This window comes from Elgaria multicarinata, chromosome 3, assembly GCF_023053635.1.
Source record: "Elgaria multicarinata webbii isolate HBS135686 ecotype San Diego chromosome 3, rElgMul1.1.pri, whole genome shotgun sequence".
Classification (NCBI taxonomy): domain Eukaryota; kingdom Metazoa; phylum Chordata; class Lepidosauria; order Squamata; family Anguidae; genus Elgaria; species Elgaria multicarinata.
The window spans coordinates 97,045,146-97,067,454 of NC_086173.1; the positions used below are offsets into that span (position 1 = coordinate 97,045,146).

A 22,309-nucleotide genomic window follows, 5' to 3' on the forward strand; every position below is an offset into this window, starting at 1 on the left:
GCGGCGCCATGTGCCGTGGGAAGGGAGGGAGGCCGGCCGAGACCAGGCCGGGCAGGACTGCAAGCCGACACCAGCCTTGGGGAGCAGGCTCGGGGGGTGGTCCGTGCAAGGAGCAATAGGTGGGGCAGGGAGAGGCTGCCGAAGTGAGCACTAGGGGGCAGCGGCAAGCGCAGGGGCTGTGGTGGTGCCCAAAGGGGAGAACGTGCGCAGGGGCGAGCAGGCGCGCGCGCTGATTGGACAGCGCAGCGTTCGCTGTTGCTGAACCCCAAGAGTCAGTGAGGGGGCGCGCGCGAGCGCGCACGGGGGAACAGCGACGTGGACGCGCGTGCGGCGGCGGCGCGCGGGGACGCGCGGCCGAGGAAAGGAGCGAGCAAGCGAAAGAGGCTGGCTGGCTGCTGTGCTGGAGACGGAGCTGGTAGGGCCCGGAGAAGCCAAGTCGCCTCTTCACTTTGGCCCTGCATTGGGGGGCCAAAGTCGAGCAGGGAGGGGGCAGGTAAATTGCAGGAACGAGTTTCCCGTTCTCCAAAAAAGGGCTGAAATTGATCTGTGCGGCCAGATTGCACCCGGACCTTGCAAGGGCGCTGCAACCCACCCCCGGAGGGCCTTTAGAAATGGGGTGGGGGGAGCCTTTGCCAGCCGGTGTCGGGCCTTGTGAAGAAGCCGGGCAGTGACAGAATGGGGAGGCATGAAAGGTCCAGAAGCCTCTGCTGAACCGTTCGCTGTTTAGCAGCTGCAGCTTTCGGGGAGAGGGGGAGGAGGTAGCGCGCGAGGGCGGGGAGGGGGAGAGTGCGGCGAGGCCAGGCCAGGCCTGCTCTGCTGCGCTCCCGGCAAGCAACAGCAGGATGGATGCTGCGCTATTGTGAAGGCAATGTTTGCTTGTGGCGATCAGGAGGCAACGTTGCCTGGAAGTGGTAGGCTGGGAGAAGAGACCTTCACCCGGCTCGTTGTAGGCGCTCAGCGGCCTCCGGACCAGGAGCAGGAGGCGTCTGCCGGGCCGCCGCCGAGCGGAGGAGGAGCAGCAGTAGCCGTAGTAGTAGAAGTGGCTGCCATTTTGGAGAACAAGGCCCTGGAGGGATTGCCTGACCCCATTGTTGCTGTGTTTGCTTCACAGGTTGATGCCCGCCGCACAGGATGGATCAGGCCTGCGAAGCGAGCAGGAGGGGCTGCCTGCCCCCTTTCGCCAGCCCTTTGGCGCTAGATGCACCGGAGGAGAACGGGGGCAGCCCTTACGGGGGGGAGGGTCAGAGACATAGCCCCGAGCCACCTAATGGGTGCACCCTGCAGTTACCCACAGCAGCGTCCAAGGCTGCCTTTGGCCAGAACCCTTCCTCTTGCTACATCCCGCTGCGCAGGCTGCAGGATTTGGCCGCCATGCTCAATGCAAAATATTTGAATGGCTCAAAAGATGGCTCTGATTGTTTGCAGGAACTGGGAAGGAGCGACTCCAGCCCGGAGCTCTGCAGCTCGTCAGTGTTAGCCGACCCAGAAGATTTCACCCAGCAAGATTCTGCAAGACTTCTGGATTTTGGGAGTCTTTCGCCTTGTCTGGAGGAAGAGGAGGAGGAGGAGGAGGAGGAGGATTCTGAAACTGCGTTCCTAACAGCAGAGGAAAACCCAGGAGAAGAAATTAAGTTTATGATGGCAAGCAGAGCTACACCCAGCTGCAGTAAGGAGGCAGAGTCTGAAAATGGGACAGAACTGATCCACCTAGGAGGCTCTATAGAAATTAGACACAATGAGACAATTTCTGCCCTGTTGTCAACCCCCGTTCCTCCAGAGCAAATACAAAGTAACACCTGCAAAGAGTCTGCTTTAGGACGTAGAACTGAGAAAGTAGACCTACACCCAGTGTCTTATTTGCCTGGACATACAGATCTGAAAAAAGAAGAACAATACAGCTTTACAAAGGTATCTGAAAGAGAAGATTCCAATCAAAGTCCCGTCACATTAGGAAACTTGATAGAAAGGCTTGAAACATCAATTACTTCAAAACCATCAACAACAGGATTACCATCTGTAAGCAGTCTTGGGGTACCAGTTAAGTTCTCTGCAGATTTATTTATGTGGAAATAAGTTTAGTATAGTGTTCCCCTGGTCTTTCTCTGTTGTAGAGAAGCATGAGTGGGAGGTGGGTGGAGCTAACAGGTTGTTGGGTTTCCATGTGTTTCAGTTTGCAGAGCAAAGTGGGATTAATTTAAGTAAGATAAATAGTATGAAAGCTTCAAAAGCAAAAATATTTCATAGCCATTCCACCTGGTATGCGATCTTGAGAGATGGCATAGGGTAAAACATAGCTTTATTATAGAAGCTGAGTTAAAATTTATCACCACCACCACCACCACCACCCCACACACACATACAGGAACTGTAATATTTTCCTGCTGGTTGTTGATGGCCACCTTGGCAGAATTATGATTTTTATTACATTATAAACTATTTGAAAACATGCTTCACTCTCAAAACCATTTGTATTTAACAGTTTTGATTATTAGCTAAAATGAGGTATTTTAAAATGTCTTGGGATAGAGAAACTGCAATACATTCTTGCAATAGAGAAATTGCTCTGACATCTCTAGTTTTAAGTAGATTCTGAGTAAAGACACACACACAAAAACCGTACTACAGGTTCATGTGCTAAAACATTTTCCTCCTGGATTTAAAAGGTTAATCTGGGCTGCCTCACACTTTTTTTTTTAAATACAAGGTGATAGTAAGAAAAAGTGCACAGAGTTATGTGTGATCTTTGCTCATCTCTTGCTGCAGGCACACTCTTCAGACACGCTGTCAATTGTGGCTTCTCACTACATGTACATGTGGTAAAATAGACATGCATTGTATTTTACACATGGTGATGTGAACATATTTTTTAAACAATATGTCCAGGTGTACATATGTAGGTAAAATATCATGTGTGAATTGGCCCTGGTAAGAAAGTACATTCCTCAACTAGTAAAATGGAACAATTTCATTTGAAAATTCAGTTGATAGGTCTGAAGCATTATGTTAAGTTTTGTTTTGGAGATTGAATTGGTGCATGCTGTATAATTTTTCTTTCTTGTGAACTATAAGAGAAGAGCTGGCCTGTGTGTTGCCTTTGAGTGGTACTGACATTGACCTGGTTTGCATGATCATCATGGTTTAAACGTGTCATCTGAACCTGGACTGTATGGTTTGTTTGTGGGGAAAACAACCCTCATATAACCCATGGCCTGTTGTTGGGTTATTTGAGGGTTGTTTCCCCTCAAACAAGCCATGTCTCCTGGGTTCAGATGACACAACAAACTGTGCATTGGGTAATTAGGCAAAAAGTGCCTAATATCTCTTTGATTTTGACAATACCTCTTCAATCATACAGCTTATGAACAGTAACTTTGTAAAGAGTGCACATGGCTGCAATCTTATGCTCCCTTACCTAGGAGTAAGCACCAGGGAACACAGTGTGATTGGCTTCTAAGTAAATATGCATAGTATTGCACTGAAAATTATTTCAATAGTGGTTAGGATTGGGAAAGCCTGTGTTTTGTACTATGGCAGAAAGAAGAAGTATGGTACACTTCTTAGTGTTTTGTGCAATTACATTAGAATTCACCTGGCTTTGGAATAAGCTTGTTATGCAAAATAATATCTCTCCCAAATTGTTTATATCTGCTATTATTTTACTGACTGGTACTCATTCTAGAGCAGTAACTGTGTTAGCTTGTTAAGCATAAACAACACAGAATCCTATGGCGCTCTGTACACTAGTAAATCTATTATGGCATTAACTTCTGTGGACCAGATCCCACTTCATTGGTTGTGTGAAGTGATAACGTGTGTGTGTGTGTGTGTGTGTGTAATATAGTGTGTGTGTATATCTCAATGCACACACAGTGAGAAAATGATGATGATGATGGTAATAATTTTTAGTCTCTCACTCAGTTAAAGAAATCGAAATCATATGGTTAATCATATTAATTTAGTCAATCTATTGATTAAATTTGCATTATTTATTTATTTATTACATTTATATACTGCCCCATAGCTGAAGCTCTCTGGGCGGTTTACAAAAGTTAAAAACAGTGAACATTAAAAAGTATACAAAATTTAAAACCATCAAAAGCATAAAAACAAGAATATCCATTTAAAAACAGTTCTGGGGTCCATTAAAAACAAGGATGAAATTGTTCTGAAACAAGAAGTATTTTTAGATAACGCATACATTATCTTAAAAGAGGCATTCCCTCATTTGTGAGATGAGAATACCTCCTAAGTAGTGCTTGCCACCTGTTTTTTTATAGCTACTTTCATTAAAAACAAATGTTAAAATATTTGTTGTGACTGCAGAGTCATAGTTTTTAAATGCAAGCTGAAGTCAAAAGGAATTGCAATTTAAGAAAAAATAGGCATGACTCAGTTCTATGCAGAGCTATATTCATGACAGCATCATTTTCATTTCCAAAATGGATTCAATATTTCAAAATGTGGTGTATTTTTTCTTTGGTTTTTGAATTATTGCTGCAATAGAAAACCAATATAAACATTTTTCACAGGCATGAGAAGATTTGTTGTTAGTAAGATCTGTTGTTTTCTTATTTGTGCAGAATTCTTTTGATCGTGTCATCTTGTCACATTTCTGGTTTTTAAAACTGTAAATATTGTGAAAAATAGAATGCATTTACATAATTATTGATGGGATATACCTCTTTGGAAATGGGTTGCAAAGCTAGATTTTTATAGGTAAAATGGAAGAGAGCTTACCAAGAGGATAACATCAGAAAATCTGGATACATAACTTAAATTTGTTTGTGATTGTTTCATAGTACTGCTCTTGCAATGGGTTCTGAGCATGGGATCAGTATAGGTTTTAAAAGTTAACAAGAAAGTTGTGTTGACATCTTCTCTTGATATTTTTAAGTGGTGAATGGATGCATTCAAAATAGGGATGTCTTAGGTCTAGGGAATTGTTACTTTTCAGGGTACCATTGTAATAATATGTCTAAAGTGTTTTTTAATTTCAGTCGCTTCAGCTGCTTTGGCTGAAACCATGAGTTTGCTCAAGGAATTCAGTGGTACTATTAGCAAATACATGTCATTATTATAGCCATGAGATTCATGTGAAGTGCTAATGGATCAGGGTTTTTTTGCCCCTCAATACTGCTAAAATGAATGTGTTTATTTTGGGTAGTTCCTCCCCCTGGCAACCACCATTGTTGAAAACAATCCCCCCAAACCAATGTTTTTGTTTTTTAAAAAAATAAGTTTCTCCTTTTTAAAAATAGCCTGGTTAGAATTAAATCTGGATAGACATACATTAACTTATTCTTATTGGCTAGGTTTATATGACCCCCTGCATTGAGCAGGGGTTGGACTCGATGGCCTTGTAGGTCTCTTCCAACTCTGCTATTCTATGATTCTATGATCATATCTGAGCATAATAAGTCTAAATATTAATGAGCCTTTTGCCAACACTTGCAATCCATGTACACCAGCAAACAAACCAGGAAGTCTTCAGTTAACTATAGTTTCTCATTTTGTCCTAGCCAGAAAACTATGGTTAACAGCTTCAGAACAAACCAGGATATTAATTCAGTATGTTTTAATATAATGTTTTATTCTGAAATTGTTAACCATAGTTTCATGGTTTGGATTAAACAGGAAACTAGTTAATTGAAAACTTACTAGTTGTTTGCTGGCCCACATGAAGGGACTGTGTACACGGACAAAGAACTTGTTCATCTCTTCATTTATTAAGACAAGATATGATTATTGTCCAAAGTCTGCCATGTACTGCATTCAGTCGTAGTTTGGTGAGCTTTGGCCTTGAATGATCCCCTTCCCTCCTTTGCATAGGAGGGGAGGAGACTTAAAGCTTCCATTTACAGTTTGAGACAAATGGTAGTTCCCCATTTCATCTAAATATGGAAAACTCTGGGTTGTATATCCATTAATTTATCACAGTTTGATCCGGATTGTATGGTTTGTACAAACTACAGTTTGCCATACTTGAAGAAACTGGAAAACGGTTCCAAGTTGGAAACAGAAGTTTGACTCATCCACTTGCATGTGGAGGAAGGAGAAAGGCACAAGCCTGAGGCTTTCCATGGTGCTTTTACATCTGAAAGTTTGTTGTTGTGTCTCAAAACAAAGTCATTAGCCCACTGTCAAACATATTGAATTAAATGCTCCTTTTTATGTAAATAAAGAACCATGGCAAATATGTAGGTTTTTTTTTTAAGTAAACATTAATTTGGTGCAAGGTCATATACTATATTGTTAATGGCCTTGACTGTTGTGGTTCTCACATGAAAAACAAGCGAGCTTGGCTTTGGGGATGGTAAGGCATCAGCTACACCAGCTTTTCCCCTACATGGTGCCCTCCAGATGTGTTGGAGAAAGACTCTCATTACCTGAGCTAGTATGGCCATTGGTCTACAGTAACAGGTAGTGGTTCTCTAGAGCAGGGGTGGGCAATTCCCAGTATTTTAGCTTACAACTGCCCATCAGCCCTAGTCAGCATAGCCAATGGTGAGGGACTATGAGATTTGTAGGCCAGAATATCTGGAGGGCCACAGTGGCTCAACCCTGCTTTAGAGTTTGATCTGAAATCTTTACTAGACCTAACTAGAGATATCAGGAATTGAACCTGGACTTTCTATATGAAAACACACTTACTTTAAATTAACATTGATGTTGTTTCTAAAAAAAAAAAGATATGTTGGATGGGATATGAGGGGAAACTGTGCTTCCCAAGCCAAGAGGTGGATGGATAGAATGTCTGCATGCAGCAAGGCCAAGCAAGGGTCTACTCATCCCTGCTGGGATCCCTTTTGGTTGTCAACAGTGGTGTCCTTTTGCTGTTGTATGGTGTTTGGCCACAGAGAAGGCAACTAATTTGGGGATACCTGAAGGGAACAATGGGGAGCTTATATGAGAAACAGCCTCCGTGGGAAGGGATGATGTATGGCACCATGCACAGAAGCATTTGTCACATCTTTTGGAAGTTCTTCCAAGCGGATCCTGCTTCTTAGAGGGTTGTTAATATGTAATCTTTCTCTCCTTGATAAGATATTGTATTTATTTACTTCAGAGAAATCTTATGCCTTCTCTATAGCGTGCATTTGTAGTAGAGTTAATGGTCTTAGTTAGGCCTGAAATACTAAACCAATTGAAGACTGAGGGTTGGATACAGAGTCTTCCTACATGAATGGAAGGGCTCCTTTTGTTTGTGGAAGGGACTGATCCAGCAGAACCTCTCACTTGAGGAAGAGGAGGGAGGGAATTTCCACTGGTTCCTCCTTTTCCTGCACCCCCAACAACAATACCCCCCATGTTCTTCCAGAGGGTCCCTAACCCTTTACACCGGCTTTTAGGGGGCACAGGGCTATAAGGGGAAGGGAAACATATCTCTCTCCTTCCCCCACTTCTTCCAACATGAGCACCTCATGACTGACATTCCATTCATGGGAACCCTTGATCTAATTCTAAGCCATAGGCTGCATTGCTGTGTACAGACAGTTTAACATGCAATCCTATGGTACTCTCAGAAGAGAGTACCATTTCAGTTCAATGGTATTTATGTCCTAGTAAATGAGTTTACGTTTGTAACCTTAATTCCATTGATTTCAGTGACTATTGGCAGTTTAACTGCATCAGGATTGTGGTTGATTAATTGGTGGAAGGCAATTTTAATTTATGAGCAATAACCAGTGGAGTGACGAGTTTATTGCTTGTTTTTGAAGTTAGTTTGTAATAGGAAACTAAAAAATATATGCTAAAGATGGCTTTCCTACTAACAATGAATGGTAGCTTTTGCTAACTTAAGTTATCTCAAATGATACTTTATGTTGGGGTTTTCCATACATAAATGCAATCAACTGATTAAAGAATTTTAGTTGATTAATCATCTCTAACCAATGGAGAGGCTTAGTTCTAATCCTTTAAAATCTGGATCAGCAACTCGCACTCCCAGGGCCAAATCTAGTCTCTGTGGACGCTATCTGCCTCCCCTCCAGTTCCCAGTTCAGAAGCTACGAGTATATATGAAGGCTGTGGCCATGGGTTCACCTCTAGCTAGTCATCCAGTAAAACTAGTTGCTGTCCAGGAATTTAGTAGATGTAGTATTAAAAAATTCACTTCAGAGAAATCACTTGAAATTATTTGTAATGGATAACCCCTGCTGCTGTACCACGTGATACTTCTAAGTCATATATAACTACAATTTGGGTCAGCAAGAAAAAAGGCTGATTTGGTTTAAATCAAAATTTCCATTGAAACCATTTATTTATTTTTTTATTTATTTATTACACTTCTATATTTGTGAACCGCCCAGAGAGCTCTGGCTATTGGGCGGTATAGAAATGTAATAAATAAATAAATAAATTATAGCGCTCTCATAGCCAGGGCTCTCTGGGCGGTTTACATATATTTCCTGAACAATAATGCAAATTCGACCACTAAGCCATGGTACTTTACAATTAAATAGAGTATTATTTTCAGTGTTTCATTCTTAACAACAGGCTTTCCTTCTCTTTCTCTCACATGACAGCCCATTGTGGGTTAATTAATCTTCAAGGATCTGTGGTGTGTGTCAGCCACCATTTTGAATCTGCAACCCACAAACGGGGGTTGCCATGTATCATCTGAACCTGGCTATCAGGGGTTATACAAACCTAATATAACCCTACAACAAGCAATGGATTATATATGACCCTCACATAACTCCCAATAGCCAGGTACAGATGACGTGACAACCCCAGTGGGGGGTTGTGTATGCAAAATGGTTCCCATGGGTGCTGCAGCTCATTGTGGGTTGCATAAACCATGGTGAACTGAGGGCTGCGTTCAGATGATTGCAGTGGGGGAAGCAATTATCATGGCTTCTCTCTGCACATGGAACCGGAATTTGCCTTATTCCCCACGCTGGAAGTGTAGATTGGTGTATTGTCCAAATGTGATGTGTGACCTGGCATGTTGTGAGTTGTGTGTGTGTGTATGATGTACAAACATACACCACATGCCAGGTTTGGGCGATATGCCAACCCATGCTGCAGTGTAGAGAATAATGCAAATAGGGGCAGGGGGAGCAGACACGAGGTTTGCTTCCTCTGCTGCAATCGCTTGAACCCAGTGGCAGTGTGTCATGTGAACCAAGTCACTGTATATGTTTTGCAAGCTTTCCTTTTTTATCTGTAGGAGGAATGGCTAAAAATATATTCCCATATAGTGTGTTTCTTATGTGGAGCACTCTTGACTGTTTGAAGTTAATGACACAATCCTATACATGATCACTTAGAAATAATTTCCATTGAGTTCAGTGGGGCTTACTCCCAGGTAAGTGGGTATAGGATTGCAGCCTTAGTATGAGGAAGCAGGAAGATGCATATTGGAAATTTTTGTCTTCTCTTCTCCACCCCCTCCCCCTGTCCCCCCCACCAGTATTGCTTCTTTTTCTTTGTCTTGGCCCAGTCCTGCCCTTTCTCTCTCTCTCTCTCTCTCTCTCTCTCTCTCTCTCTCTCTCACACACACACACACACACACACACACAGCAAAGAAAAACAAAATGCCCATAGCTAATATGTCAAACCAAAGTTTGATAGTTATTGAGTGGGGAAAAGTCCAATTTACATTTTTAAAAATCTGATTCTGGGGATGTTTTTATGCATCTATTTTCATTCATCCTTATGCTTTAACTAACTCTTATGCCTTGCTTGACTCAACTCCACCACCACATAAGGACAGAACAATAGTCACATCTAGCCTGTGTCTTTGCACATGTGTCTTTAGTCAGAGAAACTGAAGGCCCAGGAAGTGAAATAAGCAAGAGCTGTTAGGCTGGACAGAGCCATTTTTACAGATGAAAAACTGGAATTAATGAGCATTTTTTATTTGTAGGCAAATTCATTTTTGCGAGGCTTTAAGTGTAGTTTTAACATGTTTATTATGTTTCTTTAAAACAAAACATTGATTTTAATTTTTTAAATCTGGTTTTTAATTTTTAAAAAAATATCATTGATTTTTGTCCTTCTTGTAGAAGTGTTAACTATAGCATAATGTGTAATGAGATCCTGTACATACTTGATATATGCAACTTTGACAGACTACTTTCCTTTTTGGGATATTCTTTTTCACGGAGGCAGAGGCATGACTTTTATCTTGTGTGTGTGTTCTTGTTTTGGTTTTGTATTGGAAGAGATAATACTGCTTCTTGACAAATATACTTAATTGGGATTAACACCTCTAGGGACAGTGATGCTTAAAAGTAAACCTTATCTCATGCCAGAATCTTCGTAAGTGGTAATTGTACAAAGTAAGCAAGTGGTGATGAAGTATCCTGTCGTTCACATGAACATCCTGTTGCAATAGCCTATTTTTCCCCCTAGCAGCACCAAACAGTATTTTATAGTGGTATAATTTTCTTTGTGTTGTAGTCATTCTATATGGGGCTGCCCTTGAAGAGTGTTCGGAAATGACAGCTGGTGCAAAATGCTGAAGCCTGACTGTTGTCTTGTGTGTGATATATAGGCCATATCGTATAACACTGAGTTCCAATATGTCCCCAAGCTGGTTTTTAACCTATAAAGCCCCAAACCTTACTTTTTACCAAGCTAAACAATTCTGGCTGCTGTAACCTTGCCTCATAGGGTTGATGCTCCAACTCCTTGAACATTTTAGTTGCTCTTTTCTGCACTGTGGTATCTTTTTTAAAGGATGGTGACCAGAACTGTATACAGTATTCCAAGTGTTGTTGCACCATAGTTTTGAATAAGGGCAGCATGATATTGGAAGATTTATTCTCAATTCCTTTTCTAATTATGCCTAACATGGAGTTTGCCTTTTTTTTTTTTTTTTTTTTACAGCAGCTGCACACTGAGTTGACATTTCATCGAGCTGTCCCCAAGATCTCTAGCTCAGATCCCATCAGGTTATACTTGAAATTGGGATTTCCACCCACTCACCCCCAACATGCATCACTTTACACTTGCTTGAATTGAACCGCGTTTGCTATTTGGATGCTCATTCTTCCAGTTTGGAGAGATCATTTTGAAGCTCCTCCCCATCTCTCTTTGTTTTAACCTCCCTAAATAATTTAGTGTCATTGGCAAACTTGGCCACCTTATTGCTAATTCATAATTCCAGATCATTTATGAACAAATTGAAAAGCCTTGTCCTGCTTTAGATCAATGTGAGACCGCACTATTTACTTCCCTCCATTGGAAGAATTTATCATTTATTCTTACTCTCTTTATCTTCTTTACCCAGTTACTGATCCATGAGAGGACCTCTCCTCTTATTCCCTGACTGCTAAGTTTGCCCAGGAGTCTGTGATGATTGTCTCTGTGCTCCTCCTGCTCTGCATTTTTGCTAGATGGGCTTTTTTGCCCATCTAGCTGGAGGGGCTGGAGAGGTCTGGGGATATTTCATAAGCCACTGTCTCTAGTCCCCTCTGCTCCCTGCCCACAGAAGCACCCTTTTATCTCCTCTTCGAGGTCACTCTTGCAGTCTTGGAGGGGCAGCCATTGTGGTTCTCTGCACCAGCTGTGAGGAGGAGGGGAGCATGGATTCCTGAATCTGAGGTTGGAGAGCTCTCTGACCTTGGATCCAAGAATCTGAAATATCTTATGGCCTCTCAGATGATGTCTAGGGGCCATAGGATTACTCTCTTAAATTACCTCTGGAATGGCTGTAAATATACTGTTCAGAAACACATGACTGATTTCATAATGCAATTGGAAAAATCTGTATGTTTGGATATTTATTTTATTTACTAAATTTGTATGGTCACTGATACACAATTTAAAAGTGTTACAACACCTCAAGTCAATTTTCCTGAAAAGTTGCTGAGGTCATAATTTAAAAGAGAGAGCAATATGAATTCTGTCATAGTCCTGAAAGTGTCATCCTTCTTAGTTTTTTATTTTGAAGTTATTTCACTTCAAAAAATAGGAAAAGCAGGATACATATAGTTCAAATATGGATTTCATCAGACATTTCCATTGTATTATCCACACATCAGTTTGATAAGTTTTCATATCATTTTATTTTTTTTGAAGAAAGAAATGTGTTATTTCTAGTCCTAATATATTTGGGTTCTATCCAGTCTCATATGAGTGGACTTCTTCATGCAGTGGAACTTCCCCTTCCTCTCCTCACTGAACGCCTTTGTGCACCTCCAAACTTCAGGAGGCATATACGGTTCTGGGGTGATGGGGGACCATCCCACCAACAGTGTAAGTTCTGCTGGCAGGCAGACATGGTTGGATACAAATGTTTATTTTCTTTTTCTATTCTTACATTCTGGCCTTGGGTTTCTCATTTTATTGACTGTGATCCTGTAACTGGGTCTTTGTGATGTGTTCCGGGGACATACCTTGACTGAGTTGAGTGTCTGTTTACTGAACTAGGTTTTAATTGGTTATGAAGACTGATATGGATTTGAGTTCCTGCTTTGTCTTGTTTGCATAGTAGTTACAAAAATGCATATTTGGACAAAAAGACTTGGTGTTAAGTAGTACATGTCATTTCAAAGTCTACTAAGCAGTGGACCACTAAATGTAATAAACTTACATTTGCTTGTAATGTGGAAAAATGGGTTCACTGATATAATACATTTGTAAATCCTTTTCCAAAGGAGAAGTAAATTCTCTAGGGCCATCTAGGCACTATACTTCAGTACTGTTAAAAGTATTTCTTTTTCTTTTTCTCCTGAACTTTCACTTTATTGTAGATTTTATAAAATTGACAATAATATATCTTAGTTACTTATGTTAATTTTGCCAGTAGTTTATCTCTTGTGGTTTGAGATCACATATCAAATATATATATACAACTTGCCCAGAACGTTACCTAAATTGGTAAAATAATTGCAACAACTTATTACATGGTTTTCAAAATTCATTGTATTTCTTTCCTTCTGTGTGGGAGATCAGAATGAATGGATTGCTTCAGATAGAGAATAATTACTTGCCACTGCTTTTTAAATATTCCCATATAATTTGGCCTATATTATTCTATATATAAACTACCAATGCATTAAATGCAGTAAGAGCTACTATACTCCTTTCTGAGGAATGCATAATACTTCTGGGTTAAATCCAATGTCATGTGAGTAGACTTCCTCTTACACAACAGGACTTCCTCTTCTCCCTGCAGCCCTCAAGCACCCCCAATGCTCTGGAGCTGATTTAGGGGTATGGGGAGGCTGCAGGAGGGAGGGGGAATCCATTTCACTGGCTGAGGGCCAGTGTTGGATACCACCTTCTATATTTGATGCTTCCTATTGACGACTGGTTCTGTGTGCCTTGATCTAACATTTACAGTTGGTGCCTTGAACACAATCTGTCTTTTCAATCGGTCTCATCTTTCAGCCCCTACCTACTCCCAATGCCTCCTTCTCTGCTGTGCCCGCCTTAAAAATTCCTCTTTCCTATGATCCCCTCATTGTCCACCTCTCCCTACTATCCTTCCTAGGCAGTCTGGCCTCCCTCTCTTCCTAGCTCAGAGATGAGAGCAAGAGGGAAGACATCTTGAAAACAGTTGTGTGCTTTGGCAAAACGGACACCAAGAGAGCACTGGCCAGATCATGGTACCCAAATATCCCTGGTAGCTTTTTCCTTTTCTTCTCTCTTCATAGAAGACAATGGGGGAGTGCTGGAAGTTGTAGGGACTTTTTCTGCCTTAAGGATGCATAGGATTGCACCTTTACATAAACAAACTATTTTACCTAGCTTTTCTGCCAAAACGTCTCCCAGAGCAGCTTACATACAATAAAAACAAGGCAAAAAATATTCTTGCAAGATGAATGAGGGAGAGGTAGTCTGAATAACTGCAGCCAACTCTTTAAAAAGAAATTTGGGAATTTTTAATTGATGCCTGATGACAAGGAACTGTTAATAAACATGCTGCTTGGTGGAAATTGGAAGAGGTTTTTTATCATAGTTTAATTAATCTTTCTGTGTTTTTTACTAGAATGATGTGAAAAGCAATACAGCTTTGAAATTTAGAAGTAGATGTTAAAATAAACCGTAGTGTTGTTTTGGGACCTATGCTTTCAGTCAGTGTGTGTTTCTGATCAGCACTAAAAATAGCTTTAATAAAAAATATTCTCCACATGCATGTTGATAAATAATAGACATATGACTTGTGGTATTTCTGGTTAAGAAAAGATTAGAGCCTCAAAGCTTTATGAATACCAACTATGATGAAATTCAAAAGTGAAAGTTCGTAGACTCCTTCTCTGATGTTCATCAAGAACTGAAGGCCTGGTTTGCGCATAACGATAACCCAGAGTATAGATTGTTGTTGAAACGTGGGTTATTGTTGAATTGTGGGTCATTGATATGTGTGAATCCTTCTTTCCTGTCTCCTCTTTAAATACTTCTTTCCTGTTGATAAACTTTAGTGTTTCTGCTGGACAAAAAATGGTTGGATTTTTTAAAAAATTAGGGAACATCTTGTAACCCCAAGACAGGGATTGAGGGACCATAGGATAGAGCTTGGATTCACAGCTCCAAAATCAGAGTTGGGCCCTGCTCCAACCTTGGAGCTAGGAATTGGAGCTCCAACCCCTTCCCCCTTACAGCTGGTGTGGAAAGAACCACATTGGCTGCCTCTCTCAAGGTCGGAACACAACCTTGTTGAGGGGGGAAAGGGGGCATTTTGGTGGATGGGGAGGAGACTGGAGAGGCCAGGATACAAGCTATCCTAAGGCTACATAGGCAAAAAAAAGCCAATCTAATAAAAATTCAGGGTGGGAGGATGAAGATCGCCTCCATCACTACTTCTTCCCTGCATGGGACGACTGTAAGTGTCCCGAGTTCAGAGGCTTATAATCATCGTAGTAGGAGTCAGGTGGCATGGTCCTACTGGCCATTGCAAAATTAACAGAATGCCACCCTGAAGAACCTCGGCAGTGGGCCTTCTCTGTGGTGGCGTCCACCATCTGGAAAACCCTCCCTCGTGCAGTTTGGGAGGCGGAAAACTTAACATCTTTTAAACGCTTCCTAAAAACATACCTTTTTACACAGGTTTTCCCTGGTTTTTATTATTATTATTATTATTATTTATTTATTTATTTATATAGCACCATCAATGTACGTGGTGCTGTACAGAGTAAAACAGTAAATAGCAAGACCCTGCCGCATAGGCTTACATTCTAATAAAATCATAATAATTTTTATGTTTTTAAATTTTTCTATACTTGTTTCATGGTTTTTAATTGTGCATTGCCCAGAGAGCTTTGGCTGATGGGCAGTATAAAAATGGAATAAATAATAAATAAAATAATTAACTAACCATGAGATTCTAGTGCTAACTGAGGCAAAGGTGCATGGATTCTGATTCACTGATCTCCTGTCCTGTTGCTAGAAAACAATTTGTCCCGTTACTCTGGCCATGGGACCCAAGCTTCCATGTTACTGGAGCTAGTATTCCATTTATATAGTCCAATCCCCCTCTCTCTCTCCAACCAATGAGATCTTGTACACTATTGATGTAATAGGGTGGGGGGCATTGAATGAAGTTTCTGCATGCGGTTGGATGTCTTCTATTTCATTTTTGCTAGCACTGGATACTGTGTTAGCCATAGGGTTGGGCTGCTCTGCTTAATTCATACTTTGATGAGGAGGACAGCCAACTTGCACAATGTTTTAAACATCAGGCATAGTAATTAATTAAGGATTTCAGTACATTTGGGAAAGAAGGGTTCTAAACCTGAGAGATAAAACTGAAAATCATTGCAGTTACATTATGTATTACTATTTAAGTAATGAAATATATATCATGTACTCAGCATAAGGAATGCACCTCATAGTGAATCCCATGGTACAAACAGATTTTCCATTTTCTAATTTCTCAGGTATACTGTGTAGACATAATTTTGGGTTAACACAAAACTCTCCATTTTGGAGAGTGTATCTTTTCTCTTCAGTATCAGTGAACTGTTGTGGCAAAGGAGGTGGTACAATTTAGTGGTTTAGTTGTTTCAGTTTGGAGTAGTAAAGTGTAATTAGAAAATCAGTTGAGAGAACTTTGCTACATTGGAAATGTAGGAAGTATAAAAAATAAAGATTCCAGATACTGAAATGTGTTCTGGGTAACATAATGAACTGATTCTCATGTAATGGCAATAAATCCTGAGTTAATTAAGGATTTGCTGGGTCCATGCATGCGCTGCTGTTGTTTTGAAAATGCAACCTCTGATTGACCCGATTGTAGCTTGCTGTGTATTTATTTATTTGTTACATTTATATACTGCCCCATAGCCGAAGCTCTCTGGACGGTTTACAAAAGTTAAAAACAGTGAGTAAGGCTTTATAGGTTAAAACCAGCACCTTCAATTGGGCTCGGAAATGAATAGGCAGCTAATGCAAGTGGGTCAGAATTGGTCTTATATGTTCAAACCTTCTGGTTCCAGTTATCAATCTAGCCGCTGCATTTTGCACAAGCTGTAGCTTCTGAACCATCTTCAAAGCCAGCCCCACACAGAGCGCATTGCAGTAATCTAATTTGGAGGTTACCAGAGCATGGACAACTAAGGCTAGGTTATCCCTGTCCAGATGTAACATATGAATCTGGATACTATGGATTATTTGTGGGTTAAACAACCCAAAGTTAACCTTCAATTAGTTGTTAGCTTAACTTTGGATTGTTAAATCCACAAATAACCCATGGCATCTGGGTCCATACATCACACAGCAACCTATGATGATCAGGCTGATCAGAGATTGCGTATTCAAAATAGTAGTGGCACTTTCAGGGCATGTGACCTAGCAACCTGAGTTAATTAACACATTATTTGCTGCCCTTATGTGTGAATGGAACCAACTAGTTATTAGTTACTCAACAATACTGGGGGGGAAATATCCCTATAATGGACCTTCTGTTCAATCACTGAGCTACAAGCACTCCCTGTGAATATGATACCTCCCCCAAAAAATCTGCACCTGGGGGCAGTCCAACTTCTCTGGTGAGAGAGGCTGAATTCAGAGTTTGCACATTTCCATCATGTCTCTGATTTTGCATAATTTACTCTTTTGCATTATGTATTCTAGTTTTGCTAGTCATGGGGAAGGGCTAGAAGCTACGCAGGGCCCTGAAACACTGCGAAGGCTTTTTCTGAACTCATATGGAGTTGTAGCATTTATACCAGGCTGGATTTCCTTCTGCTAAGGAAAGAGTGGGATAATAATGCACATTGGTGTCTGTGAATATTCAAATATGTAGGTCATGGTCACACATCATGGGATTATTCCAATATCAAATCATTTTTTTTAAAGGAGAAGCAGTTTTGTTGCAACTCTGGGATTTATTCCTGAGAAGATGACACTCAAGTGGAGTGTGCTCTGTACTGTCACTGAAAGAGGAATCTTTAATCTTCTACAGGTGTAACATTACAGCTGTATGTGCAATTCAGCAAATTGTACTAACTCTGATACAAGTGAGCTCTAATTACATGAATGCAATTAAGATTTAACAGTTAATTAATAATGGTTTCACACTTTTGCAGTAACCCCCCCCCCCCAAATGCAGATCACACATTGTCTCATGGATTCATTACCAAATGGTCAAAATCTTGTTTTTCACTTCAGAGAATGTTGTTGTAATTGAAAGAATTGGATTGTGCATGCAGTTCCAGTGCTCTCCTAGTTCATTTCACATATAGGTCTGTTAAAGTTGGAGGCCCAAGAATGGAAAATATGTTTTGGTTAGCTGTGGAAGCAAATCAAAATCTGACCTGGGCCATTTTCTCCTTCTGAGTTTCATTTGCTAGATTTTTGAGTCAAGGATATATGCATATACTGTAAACATCATAACTAGCGAAACAGTGAGACAATCAATGCCATTGGTGTTTCTGAAGCCAAAATGTCCCTTGCCAGCATGTGGTCTCATTCTGTATATATCTACACATAGCTTTACAACTCTTGAAATAACACAAAATTGCTCATAACGCAAATGAGCTAAGCTTAATGTATGTTGGTGTTCTCTTATAGAATGATGGCTCTGCAGGGTTTGTCTTCCTCCTTGGGGTCCAGTGAGATTGATCTTTTTAAGCTTTGATGGCTTTCTGTACCTAATGTCAACACACTGCATCTTAAAAGTAACACACAGCCCCATCCCATGTGTCATTAATGCAGAAGCAAATCCTGCTATGATAAAGGGCTTGTGCCCAAGTAATGTCTGAAGGTTGCAGTCTAAATCTTACTTCCCATACTTCATCTCCCCAGCCCACTTATATCTTTGCTATGTGCTTTATTCGTTTTGCCACTTTTTCATTCATTCTTTTTCTTACCTTGTGTTCCCATTTCCCATCTATTTTCTAGGGTAATCTGTAAAATCCTCTTACTTCACCCCTTCACTGCCCTACACCTTCCCACCTACTGCTGTCCTATGCAAGATTTAAAGATAATTGGTGTGCTAGCTCCTAGGAAACTAAATTAATGAAGTGGGATTGTGAGCATGCAGTCAGTCTATTCCCCCTCCCCTCCCCGAACACTTAAATGGTGATAAAAGACTTTTTGGCTAAAATGCTTCCAATTCAACATGGGCAAACTTTCTGCCTAAGGGAAATATTTCAGCAGCTGATTTGCCCTTTTTGTAGTCTGTCCTGCACTTTGCTTCTGCCCAAACTTGTGGTGGCCTTCCATTCTCTTAGCATTCTCTGTGTTCACGGGAAGGATCCAATGGTGCCCATGTGTGAGCGCTATTGACAAGCTAGCATACACCAACTCTTGCGCAACATCAGTCATGCTTGCTACTGGAACAGAAAATTCATTGGCACAGGGGCAAAAAAGCCATGATTTTCTTTTAAAATAAGGTGCACGGGGAGTGCGCACTTCTTTTTCAAACAAAAGCACACCCCTGGGAGGCTTCAAGGAGTGCAGATTTACTTGAAAACAAGGCACACACTTGCAGCGCACCTTTTTTTTTAAAGAAGAAAGAAAAAGAACCCCCTTTTTTGCTGCTGTGAAGCCACCAGGCTTCCTCTTGCACTTGTAGCACTACTGACATTGTACAAGAATCAGTTTATGCAAGTGCAACATCAATAGTGCTAGTCCACAGGCACAGTTGGATTCTTTCCTATATTTATAATTTGTATCCTGTGGCTACAGTGTTGAAGTTCGATATACAGTAGTATTTCATTAACTGCACTATTGGCTGCTAACAGGCAGAGCACTCGCCCCGCCAGCAGCCATGCAGCCAGCTTCGCAGACTATTGGCTGCTAACATTGCCTTGGCTCATAATGAATGGCCAGGAGTATCCACTCAGCAGAGTTCCGCTCAAGGGGTTATTTTAGTTTAGTCCTTCTGCAGCCCCCTGCACTCCCAATATCTGCTTTATTTATTTATTAAATTTATATACTGCCCCATAGCTGAAGCTCTCTGGGCGGTTTACAAAAGTGAAAAACAGTAAACAGTAAAAAGTATACAAAATTTAAAACCGGCAAAAAAATATAAAAACAACAGTATAAAACAACAGTATCCATTTAAACAACAGTTCTGGGGTCCATTAAAAAACAAACAGCATATGTTGTTAAATGCTGTTAAATGTCTGGAAGAAGGGAAAGGTCTTGACCTGGCGCCGAAAAGATAACAATGTTGGGGAGATCATTCCGTAATTGGGAGGCCACCACTGAAAAGGCCCTCTCCCTTGTTGCCATCCTCTGAGCTTCCCTCGGAGTAGGCACTTGGAGGAGGACTTTAGATGTTGAGCACAGGGTGGGGGCCTCGTTTGAATAGTGGTGCAGGAGGAGAGGGGATAAGTGAAAACCATTTCGTCTCACCTCTTTCTCCAGTGGGAGCCTCCACTGGATCAGGGTCCATTCTGTGGAAAGAAGAAGCTGTTCCATTTGTAGAAGAGAACTCAGGATCTAGCACTATATTTTTCTTCTGTTTGAGGTTGAATGGTACTACCAGCTGCACTTCTCAAAGGAATTTTCCCTTGCTAGACACCAATGTATGATTTGATTGTTGATCGCAGGTAACATCTAGCCTAGAAGGAAGTTGCATGTCCTCTTCAAAATGAAGACTAAAGTGTACCTTGGCAGTTTGGTCGGAACATTTTTCATATCCCACAAAATGTCAAGAGGGAGTGTAATTTGTGCCTTGAAGATCCTTCTTTGTGAATTACTTAAGTGACAGTTACACTTGCTGCTGCTGCTGCTGCTGTTGCTGAGCTCTGTAATAACAAAATGGTTCTGTATGGCAGCATGCAAGCCCCTTTACCTAGTATAGAATAATGGCAAAGAAGCTGAGCCAGTCGAGTGGGGAAATGGGACAGGATGAGGAAGTCAAGATTGCTGATAGGGTTGGGAGCAGGTTTTCAGAGGACATAGGGGACTGCAGCAGGAGGGAAGAATCAACTAAAATGGCTGTCTCTCCCATTCTGCCAGCAGAATTCCCTGCTGGATCAGAAGTCTGCTGTGGATAGAAGGAGGCCTTCCATCTGTGGGAGGAATGTTCTGGTTGCTGGTTCCAACCCAAGAACTAAAACAGCCTTTCCCACTTGGTGCCCTCCAGATGTGTTGGACTACAACTCCAGCATCTGAGTGAACCGGAAACATTTCTGATCCCTGGCTATAGTTGTGTTTTTAAAAAGTGCAATAGAAATAGTTTTATCCAAATCAAATAGAGCTTGCAAAGGAGAGGGTGCTAGGGCCACTTAAAGCCATACTCAGATTGGTGTGGGACCAGAAAGTCTCTGTAATACCTTATTGCTTTCTTAAAGAACAACGAAAATCACAATTGTTCATGAGATAGAGAAAGCCACAGAAATTATACCCCCTGTAGACCACATTTTTGCAACCTGTGGCCCAGGGGCTGCTCTCTCTTTAGCCCACAGAGCCCCAAGGTCTACATTTCCCATCTACCCAGCTGATCAGCCCTTAGGTGTGGTGGTGGGTGGAACAGATAGCAGTTGGGAAACAGCAGTCTGGCTTAGGATCACTAGGTGGTGGGTTGGGGTGAAGGTGAAAGCCACTATGCCTCCCAGCAGTTCTGATGCAGAGGTTGCAGTTTCCTCACTGTTATTAGCATCCTAATAACAGTGATCCTGTTATTAGGATCACTGATCCTCAGTGATCAGGATCACTGAGGTAGGTAGAAGGGCTTTAGACTCTTCCCCCCCACCCCACCGCCGCTGCCGCTGCCCACTCCCAGTGATCCCATTTAATGATCTCATTAAACCTCCCTATCCCTGCATACTGTGATTTGGGTGGAGGGAGGTGTGTTGTGTGCGTGAGCACGTGTGTGCATGGGCGGCCCCTGACTCTTCACCTGGCTCTGCATATGGCCCTTGAGGCTGAAAAGGTCATCCACCCCTGCTGCAGGCAATCTCCCAAAGTATTAATTTATGCAAATATTTGATTCATTCTGCTGCTACCAATGAGACCACTGGAGCTGAAAACTAGTTTACAGTGGTGTTATAAAAAGATGGTTTAGACATGCCTTTTGATTTTAACCATTAGGAAGTTTAGTTTAAGGAAGCAACTGAAGAAAGGACTTGCTTTCATTGACAGATTTCTGCCCATACACTTTGTGGAGGCACTATTGCAATGTACATACAGTTAGGCTCAGTTCAGAAATCATCCATAACCACGTTTCAAGTCTGATATAGGACTTTTTTTTGTCTGCTCAGCATTCCTGGGGCTGCTCCTGGAGTTGGAGCTATGGCTTTAATTACGGTTTTTTAATTCAGACATCATGTTTTCATACCATAATTTTGGATTCTGCTTTGCTGGCTGATTGCAGACTATGTTTGACAAATCGTATATCACAGCAAGCCATAGCTAAACTTTATTGACCATGGATTGGCATGAAGTTTGAAGTGAGCAATGGTTACTTCAGCTAAGCCAAAAAAAATTTCCTAATGGCCATTTAAAATTCTTGATTATTGAAATTATTATTATTATTATTATTATTATTTATTTATATAGCACCATCAATGTACATGGTGCTGTACAGAGTAAAACAGTAAATAGCAAGACTCTGCCGCATAGGCTTACAATCTAATAAAATCATAGTAAAACAATAAGGAGGGGAAGAGAATGCCAACAGGTACAGGGAAGGGTAAGCAGGCACAGGGTAGGGAAAAACTAACAGTAGAAAGTAACAGTAGAAGTCTGCACAACATCAAGTTTTAAAAGCTTTAGGAAAAAGAAAAAAAAATGATGTCTTTTCAAAGATGTATTTAATAAGTATCTTTAATAAATGCCTATGGCTATAATCTGAACACACTTGGACTCAGTGGGACTGCTGAGTAAACATGCATACGATTGTGTTGTAAAAATATTAAACTATGAATACAGTCTCCCATTTTCTAAATTTTGTATTTCA

At 41.1% G+C, this 22,309-nt stretch overlaps 1 protein-coding gene across 2 annotated transcripts in view; it reads left to right on the forward strand.

The window, feature by feature from the left end:
* The first annotated feature begins 256 nt into the window (after positions 1–256).
* NSD1 (nuclear receptor binding SET domain protein 1) overlaps positions 257–22,309 on the forward strand; it is a 70,682-nt gene continuing 48,629 nt past the window's right edge. Inside the window, exons 1-2 of one of the 2 annotated variants that reach the window (XM_063120975.1) lie at positions 257–493; positions 1,112–2,016. In XM_063120975.1, the coding sequence (XP_062977045.1) occupies positions 1,132–2,016 (885 nt within the window). In that variant the 5' untranslated portion in view covers positions 257–493; positions 1,112–1,131. Of the gene's footprint in view, positions 494–1,111; positions 2,038–22,309 lie in introns of both variants that reach the window. The other variant, XM_063120976.1, reaches the window with a different exon arrangement.